Source organism: Colletotrichum abscissum (genome assembly GCF_030869225.1).
Source record: "Colletotrichum abscissum strain IMI 504890 chromosome Unknown Scaffold_1.1, whole genome shotgun sequence".
Classification (NCBI taxonomy): domain Eukaryota; kingdom Fungi; phylum Ascomycota; class Sordariomycetes; order Glomerellales; family Glomerellaceae; genus Colletotrichum; species Colletotrichum abscissum.
Window position 1 is genome coordinate 1843428 of NW_026849987.1, and position 18838 is coordinate 1862265.

Sequence of the window (18838 nt, forward strand, 5' to 3'; positions counted from 1 at the left end):
GCCTAACTTACGGTTAGAACCTCCTTTTTATACTTACTACGTAAATATTTATATAATTTAATTAATCTCTTTATTAACTACGGTTCGAACTAACTACCCTATAATAGGGATACTAACAGTCACACTACTATGCCTCCGGTATGAGATGTTTAAGTAGACCACCCATCCATCACAAACTCCTTCTTCCTCCCTGGGAGCGACTGATAGTTATCAATTCTTTTCAAGTTACTGCTGGGGCTCTGATATAATCGATTCCGCAACCCTCTCAACTGCGTTCTAGCCAGATCTAAAGGTACTGCCTTGGAGTCGTAGAGGGTCATTTCTAAGCCTTAGCCGCACTACTCGACTCGCGCCTCCCCTGAATCTCGCGCCACAGACCGACCTTTACCTCGTATCTCAATGCGTCGCTTTGTCAGTACCCATGTTTGCTCTCCGGCCTCTGCCCGGAGGTCTTGGCCTAAATGAACCTCCCGGATTCCACGATTCGCCGTCGCCAACCACCATCCAAGCCACAGTATCGTCTATCCAATGGAGCTATGAGAGTAAGATCGTCTGTGAGGCAACATTTCAGGATCTGCGCTCCATTCGACTCCGAGGAAACGTGCCTCTGGCCTTTGATAGCGACGTTCGATCAGACCCCAGTGTCTATATGGGGATGTACGTCTTCGAGCGTCCACCATACGATGGGCTCAAAGCTGGCGTTGAGGTCACGTACAAGACCTTCCCTGGCTACCGATTTCTTCCCACCAAGGGAAACTTGACTACTGTTAATGGCCAGACCAACGCCTTCCGAACCAACCGCCGTATCCAGATTCACTAGGTCACAGATGACGACCCGCAGTGGGAGTTCATCATCCACGAGCTCGGTGTGCGTGAGAACATGCCACAAATGACGTGGAAAGGGAATTCGTGCAAATTGGCACTCGAGGAAGCCAAAAATACCACATTTGAGAGAATGAAAAAAGATGGCCAAGGCATTCGATGACTTCGTTGTCGCCCTATGACCTTGGGTTGGGGGCAAGCCAACAGAGGCCGTAGTACTTGCTATTAGCTATGTGACCTGGACCTCCATGGTCCGCGCTGAACACAGATTCACGAAGAAAGCTATCTTGATGTCCAAGCTCTGGATGAACAAAGTTTGGAGCTGGGATCACTGCTTCAACGCGCTGGCTATAGCTTGCCTTGATCAGCAGCTCGGCCTCGACCAGCTCACCGTCGTCTTCGACCACCAAGCCCGAGACGGTCGTCTCCCTGACTCAGTCGACTGGCAGAATGTCGAGTGGGGGTTCACAAAGCCTCCCATCCAGGGGTGGGCTCTTTCCAGGCTTCTCACCCAGTTTCCTGACATGAGTGACGCCAAACTGCAGCCCCTCTACGATGCTACTGTCAGACTGACGGACTTTTGGATGGACACGCGAAGAGGCAACACCTCGCGTCTTCCTTTCTGGGCTCATGGTAATGACTCTGGGTGGGATAACTCCACCGCGTTCGACAGCACGCCAATGATCGTCGGGCCTGACCTCGCGGCTTCCCTTCTTCTCCAGGCCAGCTGCCTAGAACAGGTCGCTAGGCGCCTACGACACGAAAACGAGTGCGAGAAGTGGGCAAATATGAGAAGTCTTTTGATCAATGCACTCATCGAAGAATTATGGTATGGCAAGTCTTTCCTCCTCAAGAATGCTATAACAGGCGAGACCTTTACAACAGCCGCCCTTCCATAGTTCATGCCTCTCGCCGCCGCGCGACATCTACTAGATGAAGTCGTTGACAAGATGGTCACAAGTATTGTGTTCAAGCACCTAAGCGAGTGGGGTCTCGCCACCGAGGAAATCACCTCGCCTCATTACGAGAGCGACGGATACTGGCGCGGCCCTATCTGGGCTCCCTCAACTCATCTTGTGGAATCTGGCTTGCGTGATGCTGGCCGAGCCCATTCCACCAATGAGATCAGCATGCGATTCTTACAGCTGTGTGAGAAGTCAGGGTTTGCAGAGAACTTTGATGCTATCACGGGTGAGGGGCTGCGGGATCTGTCATACACGTGGACCTCAGCGGTATACTTGGTTATGCGACGAGAGGCCATTGAGAGGGGCAATACTAAATAGTTTTAGGGAAAAAGAGAGACGTTTCTCAACATCGGGGCGTAAGGATTGCTTAGGCCCCGGCTAGTAGCGAGGTCATGATGTAAATGCCATTGATCCGTAGGGACCTACTGGTTGAGAAAGTAGACCAACGCCAACACCTTGTGCAGGGGCTGCGGCTGTAGCCGCTTGGTAGGCGAGATGAGAGGAAGGAACTTTTCAGCAGGTCGTGGATCTCGAACATTGAAATTCATTCTTTGGCTAAGATGATTCGCGGGGTTGATGACAAAGTGGCCGCGTGCGGATTGGTGCGGCAATCGGCTCACACAGCCGAGCACATAAATAAACATTAGGGAATGTTGGATTCCGCAGTCGCCCAAAGCTTCCCTAAACACAACCAAGCGGACAGACACTTGTATGAAGCTCACCTGTCATAATTAGTCATAAACATCTACCTTGTATATAACAAAGATCTGTCGAGGAATCTCCCTTCTAAAGCATCATGTCATCCTTGCCTATGGCCTCTCAATCGGTCGAGACACCTGCGGCGACAGAACCCGCATTGCACGTGTGCAGCATATGCGGTAGGAGCTTCATGAGACGAGACCATCTGAAGCGTCACAAGCAGACTCATATTACCGAAAAGCCCATCGAATGCAACTACTGTGGGAGAAAGTTCGCGCGCAGGTAACGTTGTCTTGTTTTCTTCAGACAGCTATCCATACATGTATTCCCAGGCCCTATCACCTGAAATTGTTTTGCCCATTTTCACGACAGGTGCAATTGGCATCGAGAAGCATTCGATTCATGTTCTTATAATCCTTGAAAAAGTTGGCCTAATTCCTGACATTTTATTTCCTAGAGACGCAGCGCGACGCCACGAGCAGCTTCACGTTGGCCCAAGGCCGGGCTTGAGAGGCTCCACAGCCTCATCTCCCCTCCTCAAAACGTGCTCGTTCTGCGCCATTTCACATGTCAGGTGTTCTGGCGATTTTCCGTGTAATCGCTGCGTGGAAAAGAGTATCCAGTGTCAATACAACCCCCCTCAACGTAGATATACAAGCTACGGGGACGAGACTCCAGTATCAATGGGAACTCTTAATCATGGTCAGGAAGAATCTCACCCTCGACTGGATGATGAGCTTCCAGCGTTTCAACGCGGCGAAAGGTATTACTCTCGAAGAATTGGTTCCTTGGGTAATCCCCAACCATATTCAACCAGGTCAAGGCTGTCCCTTGATCAAGGTACTCTGACAGAAAAGCAGAGCACGGATTCGAACCTTGACAGAAATGCAAGTACTTGCGTCCAGGGCATTGAATCAAATCACGAGACTGAGAATGATGCGGGCATAGAGTTGGATACAAGCCTCCAGGACTGCGATACGGCGCCATGGGAGGAGCCGACTGTTAATGTATGCCACGCCCAAATTCATCAACCAGTCGTAGCCCAAAATATCGCTCCGAGCAATGATTCCATTGGACGATCTCAGATGATGGTCACCTCACAAGCAGACATTCGCTCCATTGCTGGAAACAGTACCTCTAGCCCGGGAGGGTCGAACTTGGTCACAAATCTGGATGAATCCTTGCTGAATCATCAAGATCAGATGTCAGCGTTCATTACATACATGCGTGATGGATCAACCGCCACAGAAACTTCGGCCTTTGATAGAAGCCATGATACGACCAGCCACAGACAGCTCTATGTTAATGGCCGTGGGTTTCGCCAGTCGCAGGCCGACAGGGGCTTTCAAGAAAGACATGCTACCGTTCTGCGACGTGGTTTAACCGAGCATGACTCTCATCCTGGTGCTTCATGGTCAACGGTGCTTCTGGAGGAAATCAATCGAGCAAAAAGTCAGCAAAAAAGTTCTCGCTTCACTATTCCAGATTCCGTGTATCGGGAGATTCAAACGAGGCTGCTATCAGGAGCCGGAAGACCTTTGCTACCTGAGAGGTTTGCTGCAGATTTGGATGTTCTTTTGGGCCGAGACACATTTGAGTATCTTATTGCGCAGTACTTTGAACATTTCCATCACTTGCACCCATTCGTCGACAACTCCCTTCTCAGCATTCCCGTTTGGGGTTGGAGTTTGTGCATTGGGGTTGCAGCCATTGGGTCCCGTTATCTGAGTCTCACAGAATTGACCGACTTCGGCGAGCAACTCTGTGGCGCTTTACACGACCTACTGATACGTGAGGTAGGCCTTTCACATTCCATAGTCCGCTAACTTCACGCCGCGGCTGACATAAAATTGCTTTAACAGCTAGATTTTGGTCGCGTACAAGACTGTCTTCCTTACATCCAGGCCCGAACGCTCGCTGTCGTGGGCATGTGCCAAAGCCATAATAACTCGCTGGTCAAATGTGGCTATAGCGCCATATCTCTCGTATACAATTCCTGTCTTCAACTACAGCTCCTTGAAGAGGATGACAAGATCGGGCACTATCTCGAAGGCCAGAGCGTGGAGCAAGTGTGGCTGGCATGGCGCTTTCGTGAAACAAGACGTCGAAGCGGACTTTTCATATGGGTAAGAATAGCGAGAATATCTGCTGTTGTCACCGTTTGTTAGGCCGGAAATGACTGACACATATGACTTCAAAGCTTCTAGATGCTTGGCTTTCGTTAGCTGCGAACCGTCCTCCAAGTATACCGTCTGGCAAACTGGCGCTCAAAATGCCTAGCGCAGAAGGTTTGTGGGACGCGGACTCCGCTCAAAGCTGGTTCAAAGCACTCGCGTCTCATACGACCACGAGGAGTGGAGTGGACGCAATTCTGTCGGAGGAGTCTCTCAGACCAAGCGTGCGAGATTCATTCGGCAAGCTCTGGAGCAGCCAGAACTCTCCGCAACCTGAGAATCAACTAGGCGTCGTTATCATAATACATATGCTACTTAGGCGGAAATGGGATATAGGACAGTATTTCGGTGAAGCAGTACACCTCAATATTACCTACAGTCACAGAATAGGCGGAAGAGAGGCGCAGCAGCAACAATACCTAGGATCCATACCCGAGTACGCTGAGTGGAGGGACTACACCTGCGACTGTCTGGACCTTCTTCATTGGGACGCTGTTGGCTTCATAGCACAGCAGTCCATGTTTGAGAGTCCATCAATCCTACATCTGCACCTTTCCCGCTTACTCATACTGGCACCTGTCGAGGCCCTCCTGCGGTGCGCTCAGACAAACGCAACTAGTGCTTCCATCGACAGCCTACCCCATTCGATATACGCATCATCAGAAGATCGGACTACATGGCATACTACGATTCTCTCCTGGGTTCGAGAGGACAGGCACAAAGCCCGCCTAGTTGTCATCCACGCTGGTGCCATCCTATGGCACGTCAGGCGATTCTCCTCACACCCCATCATCGAACCATTCGCAGTCTTTCTGGCAGCGTTGACCCTCTGGGCTTTCGGAAAGTTCGGTCCCCGACGTGAACACACTTGCTCCAGCTTGACCTGCAGTCAACACACGGAGCGATTTCCCTCCGACGAGACTCCTTCGACTACCGGCCCATCCCCTTGCACAGGTTCATCTGACACATCGTCACCGGCGTCTGGCAACTCCAGCATAAACACGAATCCTTCACAAAAGCGTCGTTCTGCATCCACACGCTGCGAAGTATCCTTGACAAAGCGTCGCATGCCACGCATGCTACAGCTTGATCGCCCTCTGGACGATGAGTTTGTGCAATATTTCATCCGATATGGCGGTAATACTCAGCTCTTTCTCGAAGGCGTTGATGATTTGTGCTCCGAGGAGGGTCCCGCCCAGATTCTAGAAGAGGCATCAAGGATCTTGAATGAGCAGCCCATGTTCTGGACCATATCAGCGGGTTATGCGGCTCAACTGGATGTGATCTCAGTCAACACTAAATGTACTACTACCGAAGAATCGTAATGGAGTTTCTTTCATCAGCGAATTTTGTTTCACTTCTTAGACTCTCTTGTGCTTGGCAAAGCCAGAACCAAGTGATGACCAAACACGTCAGCTTATAGTGTCTTGAGCACCGCATGTAAGTACTGTGTACCTAGGTGTGCTTTGCCGAACCCATCCGGCCCAAAAAATATAATATCGCTTCTCGCGTTCTATGCATCGAGGACAATGTTAGCTTACAGAACCATGCTAGTCATTTTGTGACGTTCTAGCAACGGTTCGAATCGAGCTATAAGACCGCAAATCTTTTAACCACGACCCATCATCCTGCGATTCCCCACACATTTCCGTCTGGTCTTTTATAGAGTGGATATATGGAGATCCCGTTAGCTAAGTCGGAACACCCCCATTCGGCCACCCCCCCCATTCGGCCACCCTATTAAAAGTAGGTCTAGGCATATCGCTACTAACTATAGTTAATTAATTAACTACCTTTTACTACTACTATAATATAGTTATTACCCTTACTAAGTAATTCGACCTCTATAGTTTAACTAAGACTAATTAAACGCTCGTTAGCGTCTTTTTAAGCTCTTTTTATATCCTTAATATTAGTAAACTTAGTATTTAGGTCTATTTAAATACTCTTTTTTTTTAAAAAACTATATACTTAACTTTAGTTTTTAGAACTCGAACTTATTATTAAAATAAGGTTAATAAGAAGGACTTTTTATTAAAAACTTTTTTAACTTTATAAAAAAGTAAACGTTAAGTATTATAATTAGGCCTAAGCTCTATAAATAGCTTTAGTTACTTATAAAGATTACTAGCTTTTTTAAGAATTAACTAGTTAATAATAAATACTATAAAGGTCTAGTTAACGACTTTAATAATATTAATAGTTATTTACTTAGTATTAGTAATATTATTTAATAGTATAGCTAGGCTAGATAATATTATAAGATTATTAAAAAGTATAGTTATATTAAATAGTTATAAACTAGTTACTCTCTAACTACTTTATATATTATTCCTTATTAAACTAAATAAATAAGTAATAATATAATAGGTTAAGAAGTATTACTTTTTAATAATAGTAAAATTATTTATTATATCCTCCTTACTAAGCTCTTTTTTATAATAAGTTTTAATAAGACTAAAAATAGCTATATTTAATAGTTAGAGGATATAAGAGGTATATAATAATAAAAATAATAAGTAAACGTTATTAATATAGTACTCCTATATAAATTTTATTATTATATAACTCCTATACTTATTTAGAATTAATAATCGAGGCTCTAGCTATAGGTTAAGTCCCCTAGTTAGGGGGGGCTTAGTCTATAATAAAAAGACTACCCTTAATTATATAAGGGTAATCTAATCTATAATCTACTTATTATTTATTATTATAAACTCCTAATTATTAAGATTTTTAAAATTAAGAGGGAACTACTATTATTAAACCGACTTTCTTTTATAAATTAGTAATAATTTAATAACTTTATTATTAATAAAAATATACTTAATAATAAAGATCTAAAAACGCGATTTAGGCTCTTTTTTCTATACTACGTTAGTCTTAGCTATATTTAAAACTAACTTATTAAATCCCTTACCCTTAAAAATACTAATCTTATTTATATTATATTTATTAACCTATTTAATATTTTTAATCTCTAGGATATTAAGTAATTAGAACTAGGGCCTAATTACCTTAGTAAATACTCTATTAATACGCTTTAAATTTATAAAACGACTTTTCTAAACTTTAATAAATAGGTTCTATTTTAAAAAAAATATCTATCTATCTCTTTTTAAGAGGATAATTATCCCCCTAAGTTTATAAAACTTACTTAGCGAATTCTTTAACTTATTTATAAGTTAATATAACTCTTAGAGTATATTAAATACGAACTTATTTAGCTAGCCTATTTTCTTATTAAAAAAGAAGCTTTTATTAATTAGTAAAAGTAATTATTTTAGCTTATTAACCTTGTTAATAATTCCGAAATATACTCCTTAAAATACTAAACTTAATCGAGGCCTTCTTAATTAAGGTACTATTTTTAATTATTTTAAGCGCTCGAATAACTTTATTTTTAATATATAATATTATAATATAATAAAGAATATATATACTAAAAAGAAATTTATTTAGATAATAATTATAATTATTATAGTAGTTTATAAATTAAGGGTAGGATTTTAATTAGGGGGGCTAGGAGGGATTTTTAGGGTGGCCGAATGGGGGGGGTAGCCGAATGGGGGTGTTCCGACTTACCCCCGTTAAGCCGATTCGTCGGAGTCTTAGGGCAGCCTACCGCGCTAATTATGTAACATTATTCAGAAGAATTTTGGAATTGGACCTTTCTCCTTTCAACTTCTTATTGCGGAAGCGTTGAGGCATTCAAAACTAGCCACGTTGGCTCTAGGTACATGACCAGTTAGTCGTTCGATTATCTGCTCCAACAAGCCTCAATGGCGGGGTCCCCTCATACTGGAAGCTAGTGAGTCTTCATTCCCCAGGATTCCTTGCAAGTGACGAGGATAGAGCTAGGAACAATTTGTGGAGGTGGAGTCTAACACCCTTGCGCCCAATCCCTGGCATTGTAGGTACCCCGTCCTGGGTTCCCACTTGTGTCTTTCCACGCGACGCAGGCTGATGTTCGCATGAATTGTCTCTCTACTGCTGAGCCCAGCGCTAACCCGGATATCAACCTTTAAGCTCACCATGCAAAAAAAGCTCCACCATCAGGCTTATTGAGGCGCCCTGTAGTGTTCCTCATCACACGGGTAGTATGATTCAAGCCGTCAATGGTTGAAGAATACGGATCAGCCTAAAATGAAGCTATTACTCTCACTTGCCAGCCGGAGAATGTGGGGGTGGAGGGCTGAATAGCATGTTGATCCTGAAGCACACATACACGCCATATGTACATGGTAGAAATGTACTTTCTCAATTCGCGTGGCTCTCTCTTCAGCAATCCCACGCGTACATAACGCACTGGGACTTGGGGACGTCGCGTGCGAATGAGGCAGGAGTATAAGGCTAGCTGAGAACCTCGTCGCCCAGCCCCTTACTCGGACTGGACCCTTTAATCCCTTTGAAGAGCCATCGTCTCGACAAGGCTCGATATTGCAACTGACTTCAACTCGCCTCCACTTCCTAGCCTCTCGCAGGCCAGTATCAACCATCATGGCAGCATCTAATGTCACGGTGGCCCGAGGGCATCTTGACAAGACCGACATTGTCAGCCCTGAATTTAAGAAAATGGTTGAGGACGCCAAGGCTAGCAACGATGCCGACGCGCAGCTAAAAGTTCGCGAGGCTCTCAAGAAATACAAGGCTGCCATGTTCTGGGCCATGCTTCTGTCTGTCGCCTTGATCATGGAGGGTTTTGACGGCAACATGGTAATTATTCCTTACGAACAACTTCTCCCCCCACCATTCCTCTTCTCCATGTTGTCGTGGGCTTGACTGACGTACACGCTCCTCCCTAGATGAGCTCATTCTATGGACAGGCGCAATTCCAGGCTCGATTCGGCACATACAGTGAAAAAGAAGGCAAGAATCTCATCCCGACTCAGTGGCAGACAGGCCTGTCCAATTCATCCGCGGTCTCCCAGCTACTCGGTCTTGTCATCAACGCTTGGGCACAAGACAGATTCGGATCGCGCAAAACGCTCATGTTTTTCATGGTTATCATGGCACTTGCTATCTTCATCCCTTTCTTCTCTACCAGTCTGACGATGCTTGCCATTGGTCAATTTGCTTGCGGCATCCCTTGGGGTGTTTTTCAGGTAAGTGACGTGACCCTCACTTTGTTGCCGAATGAAGTAGTCCTGAAAAAACTCACATCGTATACAGACGCTCAGCACAACGTACGCCTCCGAGCTTGTACCGACGGTTCTACGGCCATACGTCACTGCATGGGTCTGCATGTGCTGGGGTTTCGGTCTCACTATCTCGGCCGGAATCCTTCGTGTCGTCCTTACCGTTCCTGGTGACTGGGGCTGGCGGCTGCCCATCTCGCTCCAATGGATCTGGCCGTTGCCTCTCTTCATTGCCGCCTATTTCGCGCCTGAGTCGCCCTGGAATGCGGTACGCCGAGGAAACATTGAGGAAGCTCGCAAGAGCTTACACCGTCTACGCAATGCCCACGGAAACAACGATCATGAGGTCGAGATTACCCTGGCTTACATCCGCTACACAACCGAGCTAGAGCACGCAGAAACGGAAAACGCAAACTTCATCGACTGCTTCAAGGGCACTAATCTACGCCGCACTGAGATCGTGAGTATTTTCCCACTTTTGCCACCATTACTGCGGTGTGATATGCGTACTTGTAGTATGCTATGGGCGGTTCAATTGGCAGAGTTCGCTAATATTCTGTCACTAGAACATCGTCGTTTGGTGTGCGCAAATTCTGTGTGGCAACGCCATCCAGGGCTTTGCTATCCTGTTTCTTCAATCTGCCGGCTTCAGCGTCGAGCAGTCATTTGATCTTAACATCTCGCTCAACGCCTGCTTCATCATCGGTGGCTTCATCTGCTGGTTGCTCTTCCCCCATTTTGGTCGCGCGACTATCTACATGAGCGGCTTAACGTTCATGTTCTTCTCACTCATCGTTATCGGTGGCTTGGGTTTTGCCCACTCTTCCGCGGCCCGTCTCGCCATAGGCATTGTCATGATTGCATGCCAGCTCGTGAACGTCATCACCATTGGCCCTGTCGCCTACCCAATTGTGGCCGAGACGCCTTCTGGCAAGCTACGTTACAAAACCATCACCATTGGCCGCTTCTCATATGTCTGCACGGGTATCGTCAACAACATCATCACCCCACGAATGATTTCCCCTGATGGTAGGAAGTGTTTCATTTTTTCTCATTCTCTCTCTGCTCATATCTTCTTTTGTCCATCAATTGTCTTCGCGGATCTCCGTTCGTGACTCTCAAGACACCGCACAAACAGAAAGTTCGGAAAGGCTGACGTGAATGTCAGATTGGAATTGGGGCGCCAAGGCTGCTCTCTTCTACGCCGGCACTAATCTCCTTTGCAATATATGGTGCTGGTTCCGTTTGCCCGAGACCAAAGACCGCCCCTTTGGTGAGATCGATCTACTGTTTGACAATAAAGTGCCCGCTCGCAAGTGGAAGTATACCAATGTCGACCGTAAGTCTGCTCCTATTCTTGGAAGCCTTAATACCTTCTTATCTACTCATTTGAGGTCTTCTTCGATTATCAAGTGTATTAATAATCTTGTTTACAGAGTTTGCCGACAACGATCGTCACATATCGAAAGAAAAACACGATATTGTCACCACCACCACGATCGAGAATGCTTAAGAATCCGCCAGACAGGACGTGAAGCCACACTTGTTGTAACATGTGCTGAAGAGCTTGGAATATGAAAAGGACGACAGCAGTCAAAGGTCTTTGGTACTCACTATCTGAAGGAGAAAGGACGTGTTATGCGTACATATGCCATTGGATAGGGTATAGGTAAACATAGGTAGCTCACACCAAAGCTTAACACTATGTAAACACGGAGCCTATTACAAAGCTGTTCCTCCATCTATTTTATTCAGATACAGAAATATGCCGCAATTCTGAAAACATTATCTGTACGCTATTACTTTTTTGGCCATCTGACCTCGTGACGCCATACACTACATGCACATACGTGCCTGTGCGCTTTTCAAGTCTCCGTAGACGGTGCTGCGCAGAAGAATGAGGCTGATTGAAGATCTCGTGTCATGTCTAAGCTGGTATTTACCGACAAACTACGTGTGGCCTTCATTAAATTGGCGTTTAGTCCAATGTGGGATCTTGGAATACGAGGTGAGATCGTCGAATCGCTATGTGAAAATGGGTCACCCCTTCGCGAATGACATTCTTTGGGGCTTAGCGCAAGATAGATGGTACACAAGAGAAGTGATTCCGTTGATAGCTGGAGCGGAGCCGTCCACGGGATTGAGGTGGGGGAGGGACAGAGAGGGGCAGGGGCAAGAGGGGCAAGGGGGGGGGGGGGATGAAGTAGTCTTTACTCTTTAGCACGCCAATAGGAATGGGATTTCGGTCAGGTTACCATGTAGTAGGTCCACTGTTTGTTTGTTCGGAAGACTGTGGGGGAGAGGGGTTCTCTCTCAAATCCGCGTTTCTATACTTTGCATTAGGCCGGTATTTTCAACGCCATCGGATTTACAGCTTACAAGAGTATGCTAGTAGGACTACCCGAGAACAGATAACCTCTAGCGTGCGTAGCATGAGCCTGAATAAACCTCGCTCAACACTGGACCAAACTGGGGCCCCTCTTATGAACCCTGCGCGTATCCTGTGCCGCCAACCGCATCCAGGTCTGACTCGTTCCTTCAAATGGCCACAGGCCTTCCAGAATTGAAGGCTCAATAATTGAGAATGTGTGAACATGTTCTCTTTATTATCCCCAGGCTTCTTAAGCATTGACGCTCCCCTCTGCTTTCTCACATCTTAGCTGACCTTGCCCATTCCGAAACTGAATTCCCATCTCGAACAAGTATCCAGTCACAGGACCTGAAACGCAGAGTTTCTCTTCCGCCGTCCGCCAGCATGCCGCTCAGTAGCGTATCATTTCAGAGTGCCCGCGTGACATCACCATTCTGGGCCAAATTCCAGCGATGTGTCCGCGAGTCCACGGTGCCTTCTATCATCAAGGCGCAAAAGACCGAGGGCCACTGGGATTGCCTCACATGGAAGAAAGGCCACCAACCGCAGCCCCACGCCTTTTGGGACAGCGATATCTACAAAACCACGGAGGCAGCCTGTAACTTTCTACTCATCCACCCGAACGAAGATATGCTACGGGTTGTGGAGGAGACTGTCGACATGATTCGCAATGCCCAGCATCCGGACGGCTATATCAACTCTTTCTACACGGTCCGTGGCCTCGAGAATCGCTGGACCAACCTGCGCGACCTCCACGAGCTTTACTGCCTTGGACATCTATACGAGGCGACCGTAGCCTACGAGACTCTCACCAAAAGCGGACGCCTTCTGGAAGTAGCAACTAAATCCATGCATCACATCGACTCGGTATTTGGCCGCGAGGAGGGCAAAAAGCGCGGATATCCCGGTCACCAGGAAATCGAGCTAGGGTTGCTTCGCCTTTACGATATGACTGGCGACCCCTTGGCTCTGAAGCTCGCCAAGTACTTCATCCTGGAGCGAGGCACACAAGACGACAATGGCGAGACATATTTTGACCACGAAGCCTTTGCACGCGGTGCCGATCCGTACGATGGTCTGGGCAGCGAGGTCAAAGGGTGGTTTCATGGCCCTAGAGATTATGCCTACAACCAGGCTGACCGACCTATACGCGAGCAGTCCGAGATCAAAGGACATGCCGTGCGCGCTATGTACTACTACACGGCCGTCACCGACCTTATTCGCGTCGAGGCCGCGTCGGATCCTGATGTGGCCGAGTGCAAGCAGGCGCTTCAGCGGCTCTGGAGGAACATGGTAGACTGCAAGATGTACGTTACAGGCGCCATTGGCTCGTACCGCCAAAACGAGGGCTTCGGCGAAGCCTTTGTTCTCAACGACCTAGAGATGGAGGGATGCTACGGCGAGACTTGCGCAGCTTTTGCTCTCATTATGTGGTGTCAGCGAATGCTCCAGATGGAGCTCAACTCAGAGTACGCGGATGTCATGGAGAACTGCCTATACAACGGCTTTCTCGGCGCCATCAGCTCCGACGGTGAGGCCTTCTACTATCAAAACGTCTTACGAACCAAAACCGGACAGTTCAAAGATCGCGAGCGATGGTTTGGCGTCGCCTGCTGCCCACCCAATGTGGCTAAGCTCGTCGGATCGCTGGGTTCACTTCTCTACTCCACCGATGATGCTGAGGACCTTGTTGCCGTCCATATGTACGTCCAGAGTGAGGTAGAACTGACGCTGGGAGGCAAAGGGGTCAAGCTATCCGTCATAACCGAGATGCCTTGGTCCGGCGAGGTAACTATTCGCGTTGAAGGTGCTGCCAGGCTGGCGCTGCGGATTCCTGACTGGGTGCAAGACCAAGGGTACACATGCTCTATGGAAGGCGAGCTCAACCAGGGATATCTACACATCACCGACGTCCTGGAAGACACTGAGGCTCGTCTCTCGCTTCCAACACCGGCTTACCGGCTGTACGCGCACCCTAAGACGGGCAAGGACGCGGTCTGCATCCGTCGGGGGCCGTTCGTGTATTGTCTGGAGGATGTCGACAACGAGGCCGTAGACATTGACCACATCGCCTTGGAAGATGAGCGAGCACCTCAGGAGGGATCGCCCGTATCTATTGCAACCACTCATGATGTTGTCCCCCTCCAGGTCACAGGCCGGAAGCTAGCTCGCGTGGGCGTTGTCACGGGTGAGCGGAGTCGGCTCTACGGTCCTAAGGCGTGGGAATATGATGTCGAGTCACTGCAGTTGACAGCCATTCCGTATTTTCTACGCGCAAACCGTGGAGGCAACGGCGCCATGCGAGTCTGGACGCCAAGGCTCAAGATGAAGTAGGATGATGATGATAGAAGTTAGTTGTCCGTCAGGATCAAAGAATTTCAACTCAATTCGGCGAAGCCACTACAAAATGAAATTGTTCCACCAGCCTATCGTGATGATCTAGAAGCTGGCGATGACTCTCGCGATAGGTTCTGCATGTGGGCTCACACGGAACATATGTGTTATATCACGGAGTCAAAGCAAATGACCAAGGTGAAAATTCATCCATTGATGTTCAAGTTCGAAGTATCGGCATATTGATTAGATTGGTTTTAAACATGGCATCATGGTCACAATGAGCCCACCACTAAAAAGTAAATAAGCTGCACAAATTCCCTACAGGTAGTGTTTGAGCGATCTGGAGCTGAAGATGAAAGCTATTTGAAACCACATGCAGAAGCAGGCATCGGCCCTCAAGCTCACAGAGGGGACTGTGTCAAAGGGGCTTGACTACTAGGGAGACCTTCGGATAGAACTAGTTTGGGGACAGACATGAAATTCTTGCCAGATTGTGTATGCAAGATAAGAATGGTGACGATCATGGATTCACTGACTTAACCCCCACCCCCACCTACCTTCAGCCCCCGTACCCGTGAGGTAATGGGCGCCTTGGGTACTGACCTGACGTGAAGAAAGATAGCTCGTGGCGATTACCTTGGAGTTCATTAATACAAATTACGTTAAGAGGATCGATCGATGCGGCAAGCTGCAGAACGCTGCCACCAGTGCTGTGCTGTTCCTCTCCACAGCAGCGGGCGCCCGCCCGACTTTCGGGCCCGGGCGTGGGGGTGGAGGTGGGGCTAATCGGGGCCCCGTCCCCGCTGCTCGGTGAATGACTCTCGATCGGCCGCTCAATGCAATTTGTGACCATACGCGCCTCTGGCGCAGTGTTTGTTACACCACACAGATTGGAGTGCCTGTGATATCTCATCAAGCAGGCGCTACTTGCCACAGTTCATAAGTTAAGCAACATGAAGAATCATCGAAAAAGGCTTGCTAAATGTAAAATACATAGTAATCGCTTCTCAATCCAAATGCCGCAATCATCTGTTGTGTTCACACTGCCTTATTCCTTCGTGGCACAACGCGACACCACACCACACAGCAGACCAATTCTACTGAGACTTTGCCCAAAAGCCGAAGATGGGTGAGAAGCAGACAGGGACAATTCAATGGTATACTGATGCTCTTAAAATTGACTTTTTGGTCAACAACGCCGGCGTCATCTGCCTGGATCGTATCTTGCCACCCACCGTGGAGCCATCTCCGCATTCTTCGCCCAATTTTGAATTTTCCAAGCTCCCACTTGTCAGCATTCGTATGAGCGGTGAAGGCAGTGGTGACATCAAGACGGCCAAGACGCTCATTGGTACCACTCTTTCTGACCGACTGCGGTACCAGAGCCATAGAATCATTAAAAGCGACGACGGCTCTAACGAGACGCTGATTGTCGAGTGTAGCGACAATGCCACAAACAAGGATGTGGCAAATCGAAAACAACGGATCGTGGAGATAGGACTTAGGCGACTTTAAAGATAGCATCTATCTCGCCGCCGGTGGTCCAATGCTGAGGAGCCACGGTTGGAAGAAACGATTGTCCTCCGGGCAGTCCTTTACAACTGTTCCAATTGCCTGTTGTCGCGTTCAGGGCGACGAACAGGCAGCGTTTGCGGCCATAATCGACTATAGAAGGCAGATTCGAAGGCCACACAACGACATGGAAAGGATGCCAATCATCTTCGATGATTACATGAACTGCTTCATGGGAGATCCAGACGGAAACAAGGTCTGCGCGCTGCTGGAACCAGTCGGGCAGCTCGGTGCCGAGTATTTTGTGATAGACGCTGGTTGGTACGCCGACGACGGCAACTGGTGGGACGATGTGGGCCTCTGGGAGCCGTCGACCAAGCGCTTCCCGTCAGGCTTCATGAAGCTCATGGGCGAGATCCGAAACAAAGGACTGATCCCGGCCTATGGCTCGAGCCAGAGGTGGTCGGCGTCCGTAGCCCTGTAGGCAGCCAACTGCCCAATGAGGCCTTTTTCCAGGAGGACGGTCACCGTGTGGTGGAGAAACGACGATGGACACTTGACTACCGCCACCCCGAAGTCATAGTCTGGATGAACAAGGTCATACATAACCCAAGGCACTGCAGGCGCCGCCCATCTCGAGCACCAGCGCGCCTATCTAGGCTGGATAAGGGCACTTCTGGACAACTATCCCGGCGTCCTCATTGAGACATGCTCTGGAGGGGCGAACCGTCTAGACTACGCCATGCTAGCCGTTCACTCAATCCAATCTACGAGCAACCAGCAAGATCCAAAGCTCTACGCTGCTATCGCAGCCGCATGTCCCACGGCTGTGACTCCGGAGCAGAGTGCTAGCTGGGCCTACCCTCAGCCAGGATGCAGTGATAAGCTCAACGCCTTGAGCTTCGTCAATAGCATGATGGGCCACGTCGACCTTCTCAGCGACAATCGACTGGCCATTGTCAAAGAGGGCTTGGAAGTCTACGAGAGTATGCGAGGAGACCTGCGTCACGCGCATCCCACGTGGCCCTTGGGTCTGCCCAAATGGCACGACGACTAGGTGGCCCTTGCTTTGACGTCTGCAGACGGCAAGACTACCTACCTCGCTGTCTGGACACGAGATGGACCGACTGAAATGACTATCTCGCTTGGCAAGGGGTTGAGAACATACAAAGACAGCAGGGTCAGTGTACTATATCCGACCAGGTTCACAACGAAGGTGGAATTGGCCGGTGCGGACAGCACGGTGTGCTTGCAGCTCCCAGATGAACCTTGCGCGCGCATTTTGAAGATTGAGCGATAGAGTGGTCGATGCCTTTGGGCAAAGGCGAATGCGTTAAGGAGGGGCTTAGAACCATCTTGTGTTTGAGTGAACTCAGTCTTCTTCCTATAAAGGACTGCTTGTAGTGCAGAAAGATGGGCAAGAAACATGACCTCGGCTTCGAACTTCTAACAGTCTTGACTCATTCCATTTATTTCAAACTGTTCAGGCCTGGCGCCAAATAGATTACACTACCTTAAGCCGTACGATCATGATGGCTTTCTACATCGTAACTTTAGCCAGCGAGGGTCTGGAGTTTAAACTTTAGATGATGCCAGCTAGACGATCCTCAGGCTGCGAAGCATCCCTCATAGAATACTACAAGCTACCACAGGATATCATCCAGCACTTACGCAAGTACACGTCCTTTGTCTTGGGGCATGCTGAATCGTGCATGGGTCAGGATCCTGCTCGTGCCACAAACCTCATTCAACAGCGCCTCCAACCACTTCTGGTCAATAAGAAACGGCATCCAGGAGGTCGAGGCTAGTTACCACTTGGCTACTGTAGGGATCAATCTCATTTCCACTGCAGTTCGTGTCCTCGCTCTTCATTCTACCAACACTAAAGTGGCATCCAGATTCTTGCTTCATGTCTTCGGGTCTTAGAGAATCAGCTACGATTACGTGGACCGTGAGATGACACCCGAAAACCAAGTCTTCAAATAGAATGACACCAGGCCTGATTGTTTCAAGGATCTATCGTGATATTTCATCGTTTTATGTGAAACCTAAGAATTGCACAGCATGGTCTTTGTCCTAGCGTTATCAATTTGCTCGTTGGAATCTTACAGAGTAGAATGTTGAGCTTAATGCACTTGCTCTGCCCGTAGTAATACGGTGGCGCTGCTGTTTGCCTTTTCAAACCATTGATCCCCAAGCAACAAAGGATGCATCCGAGTATAAATGTCGGGCATCGAAAGGCAAAGTACCACCAAAAGATAGTTGGGACTTGATACTTCTTCAAACCAATATCCCACCTGATACTTCAAAATGCAACTGAAATCCATTGTCCTGACGCTTAGCTCCATCTACGGCGCGTTTGCAACACTCCCAAGGACGTTTGAGCTTCTTGCATTTCAGAACGGCCAAAGAATTGGCTGCATCAACGGGTACGGCAACATCATTACGGGAAGTTTAGCCTGCTATCCATTCAATACCGTCGGAACTCCTGTCAAAGAAGTCGCCATCCGTGGCTACGAGCCTTGCAGCGCAAGCAACGGCAGTCTCGTCTGTTATCAAGCAGCCGAACCGTTATCTCTGTTCGGTGTAAGTGAACGCTTCACACGCTTGCAGTGTCTGTAAAATACAATTCTGACAGACAACATCAGGTCGCCGGAACATACCTTGATCTCATCGGCAACGGTACACTATTCTCGGCAGATTCGTTGCCCCAGACATCTGATAGGGTTGGCGTGTCTGTAGATGTCGGTGCTAATGGAAGCGTTGTCATGGCTCTCCAGGTTAGGGGTGTCAGTGGATGAATACAATTGCGACACACGA

The 18838-nt window shown here is 48.1% G+C and overlaps 8 protein-coding genes across 8 annotated transcripts; all 8 read left to right on the top strand.

The window, feature by feature from the left end:
• Nucleotides 1–421: 421 nt before the first annotated feature.
• On the top strand, nt 422–820 carry CABS01_00580 (uncharacterized protein; the record flags this gene model as incomplete). Its single annotated transcript, XM_060533961.1, has 1 exon — nt 422–820. One exon carries the CDS (start codon nt 422–424, stop codon nt 818–820), a length of 399 nt encoding a protein of 132 aa, XP_060406475.1.
• A 292-nt stretch (nt 821–1112) lies between these two features.
• Nucleotides 1113–2228, top strand: CABS01_00581 (uncharacterized protein; the record flags this gene model as incomplete). The annotated part of the gene is made up of 3 exons (XM_060533962.1): nt 1113–1651; nt 1805–2013; nt 2206–2228. 3 exons carry the CDS (start codon nt 1113–1115, stop codon nt 2226–2228), a joined length of 771 nt encoding a protein of 256 aa, XP_060406476.1.
• Nucleotides 2229–2583: 355 nt separating this feature from the next.
• On the top strand, nt 2584–3084 carry CABS01_00582 (zinc finger protein MSN2/4; the record flags this gene model as incomplete). The annotated part of the gene is made up of 2 exons (XM_060533963.1): nt 2584–2768; nt 2952–3084. The coding sequence occupies 2 exons, from the start codon at nt 2584–2586 to the stop codon at nt 3082–3084; spliced, it is 318 nt and encodes a 105-aa protein (XP_060406477.1).
• A 101-nt stretch (nt 3085–3185) lies between these two features.
• Nucleotides 3186–5985, top strand: CABS01_00583 (uncharacterized protein; the record flags this gene model as incomplete). The annotated part of the gene is made up of 4 exons (XM_060533964.1): nt 3186–3278; nt 3347–4282; nt 4349–4612; nt 4687–5985. 4 exons carry the CDS (start codon nt 3186–3188, stop codon nt 5983–5985), a joined length of 2592 nt encoding a protein of 863 aa, XP_060406478.1.
• A 3175-nt stretch (nt 5986–9160) lies between these two features.
• On the top strand, nt 9161–11311 carry CABS01_00584 (MFS transporter, SP family, general alpha glucoside:H+ symporter; the record flags this gene model as incomplete). Its single annotated transcript, XM_060533965.1, has 6 exons — nt 9161–9376; nt 9466–9765; nt 9833–10258; nt 10365–10827; nt 10967–11137; nt 11235–11311. The coding sequence occupies 6 exons, from the start codon at nt 9161–9163 to the stop codon at nt 11309–11311; spliced, it is 1653 nt and encodes a 550-aa protein (XP_060406479.1).
• A 1242-nt stretch (nt 11312–12553) lies between these two features.
• CABS01_00585 (uncharacterized protein) lies at nt 12554–14503 on the top strand (the record flags this gene model as incomplete). The annotated part of the gene is made up of 1 exon (XM_060533966.1): nt 12554–14503. One exon carries the CDS (start codon nt 12554–12556, stop codon nt 14501–14503), a length of 1950 nt encoding a protein of 649 aa, XP_060406480.1.
• A 1128-nt stretch (nt 14504–15631) lies between these two features.
• CABS01_00586 (alpha-galactosidase) lies at nt 15632–17075 on the top strand (the record flags this gene model as incomplete). Its single annotated transcript, XM_060533967.1, has 3 exons — nt 15632–15944; nt 16012–16498; nt 16616–17075. The coding sequence occupies 3 exons, from the start codon at nt 15632–15634 to the stop codon at nt 17073–17075; spliced, it is 1260 nt and encodes a 419-aa protein (XP_060406481.1).
• Nucleotides 17076–18328: 1253 nt separating this feature from the next.
• On the top strand, nt 18329–18819 carry CABS01_00587 (uncharacterized protein; the record flags this gene model as incomplete). Its single annotated transcript, XM_060533968.1, has 2 exons — nt 18329–18604; nt 18667–18819. 2 exons carry the CDS (start codon nt 18329–18331, stop codon nt 18817–18819), a joined length of 429 nt encoding a protein of 142 aa, XP_060406482.1.
• Between the last annotated feature and the right edge of the window lie 19 nt (nt 18820–18838).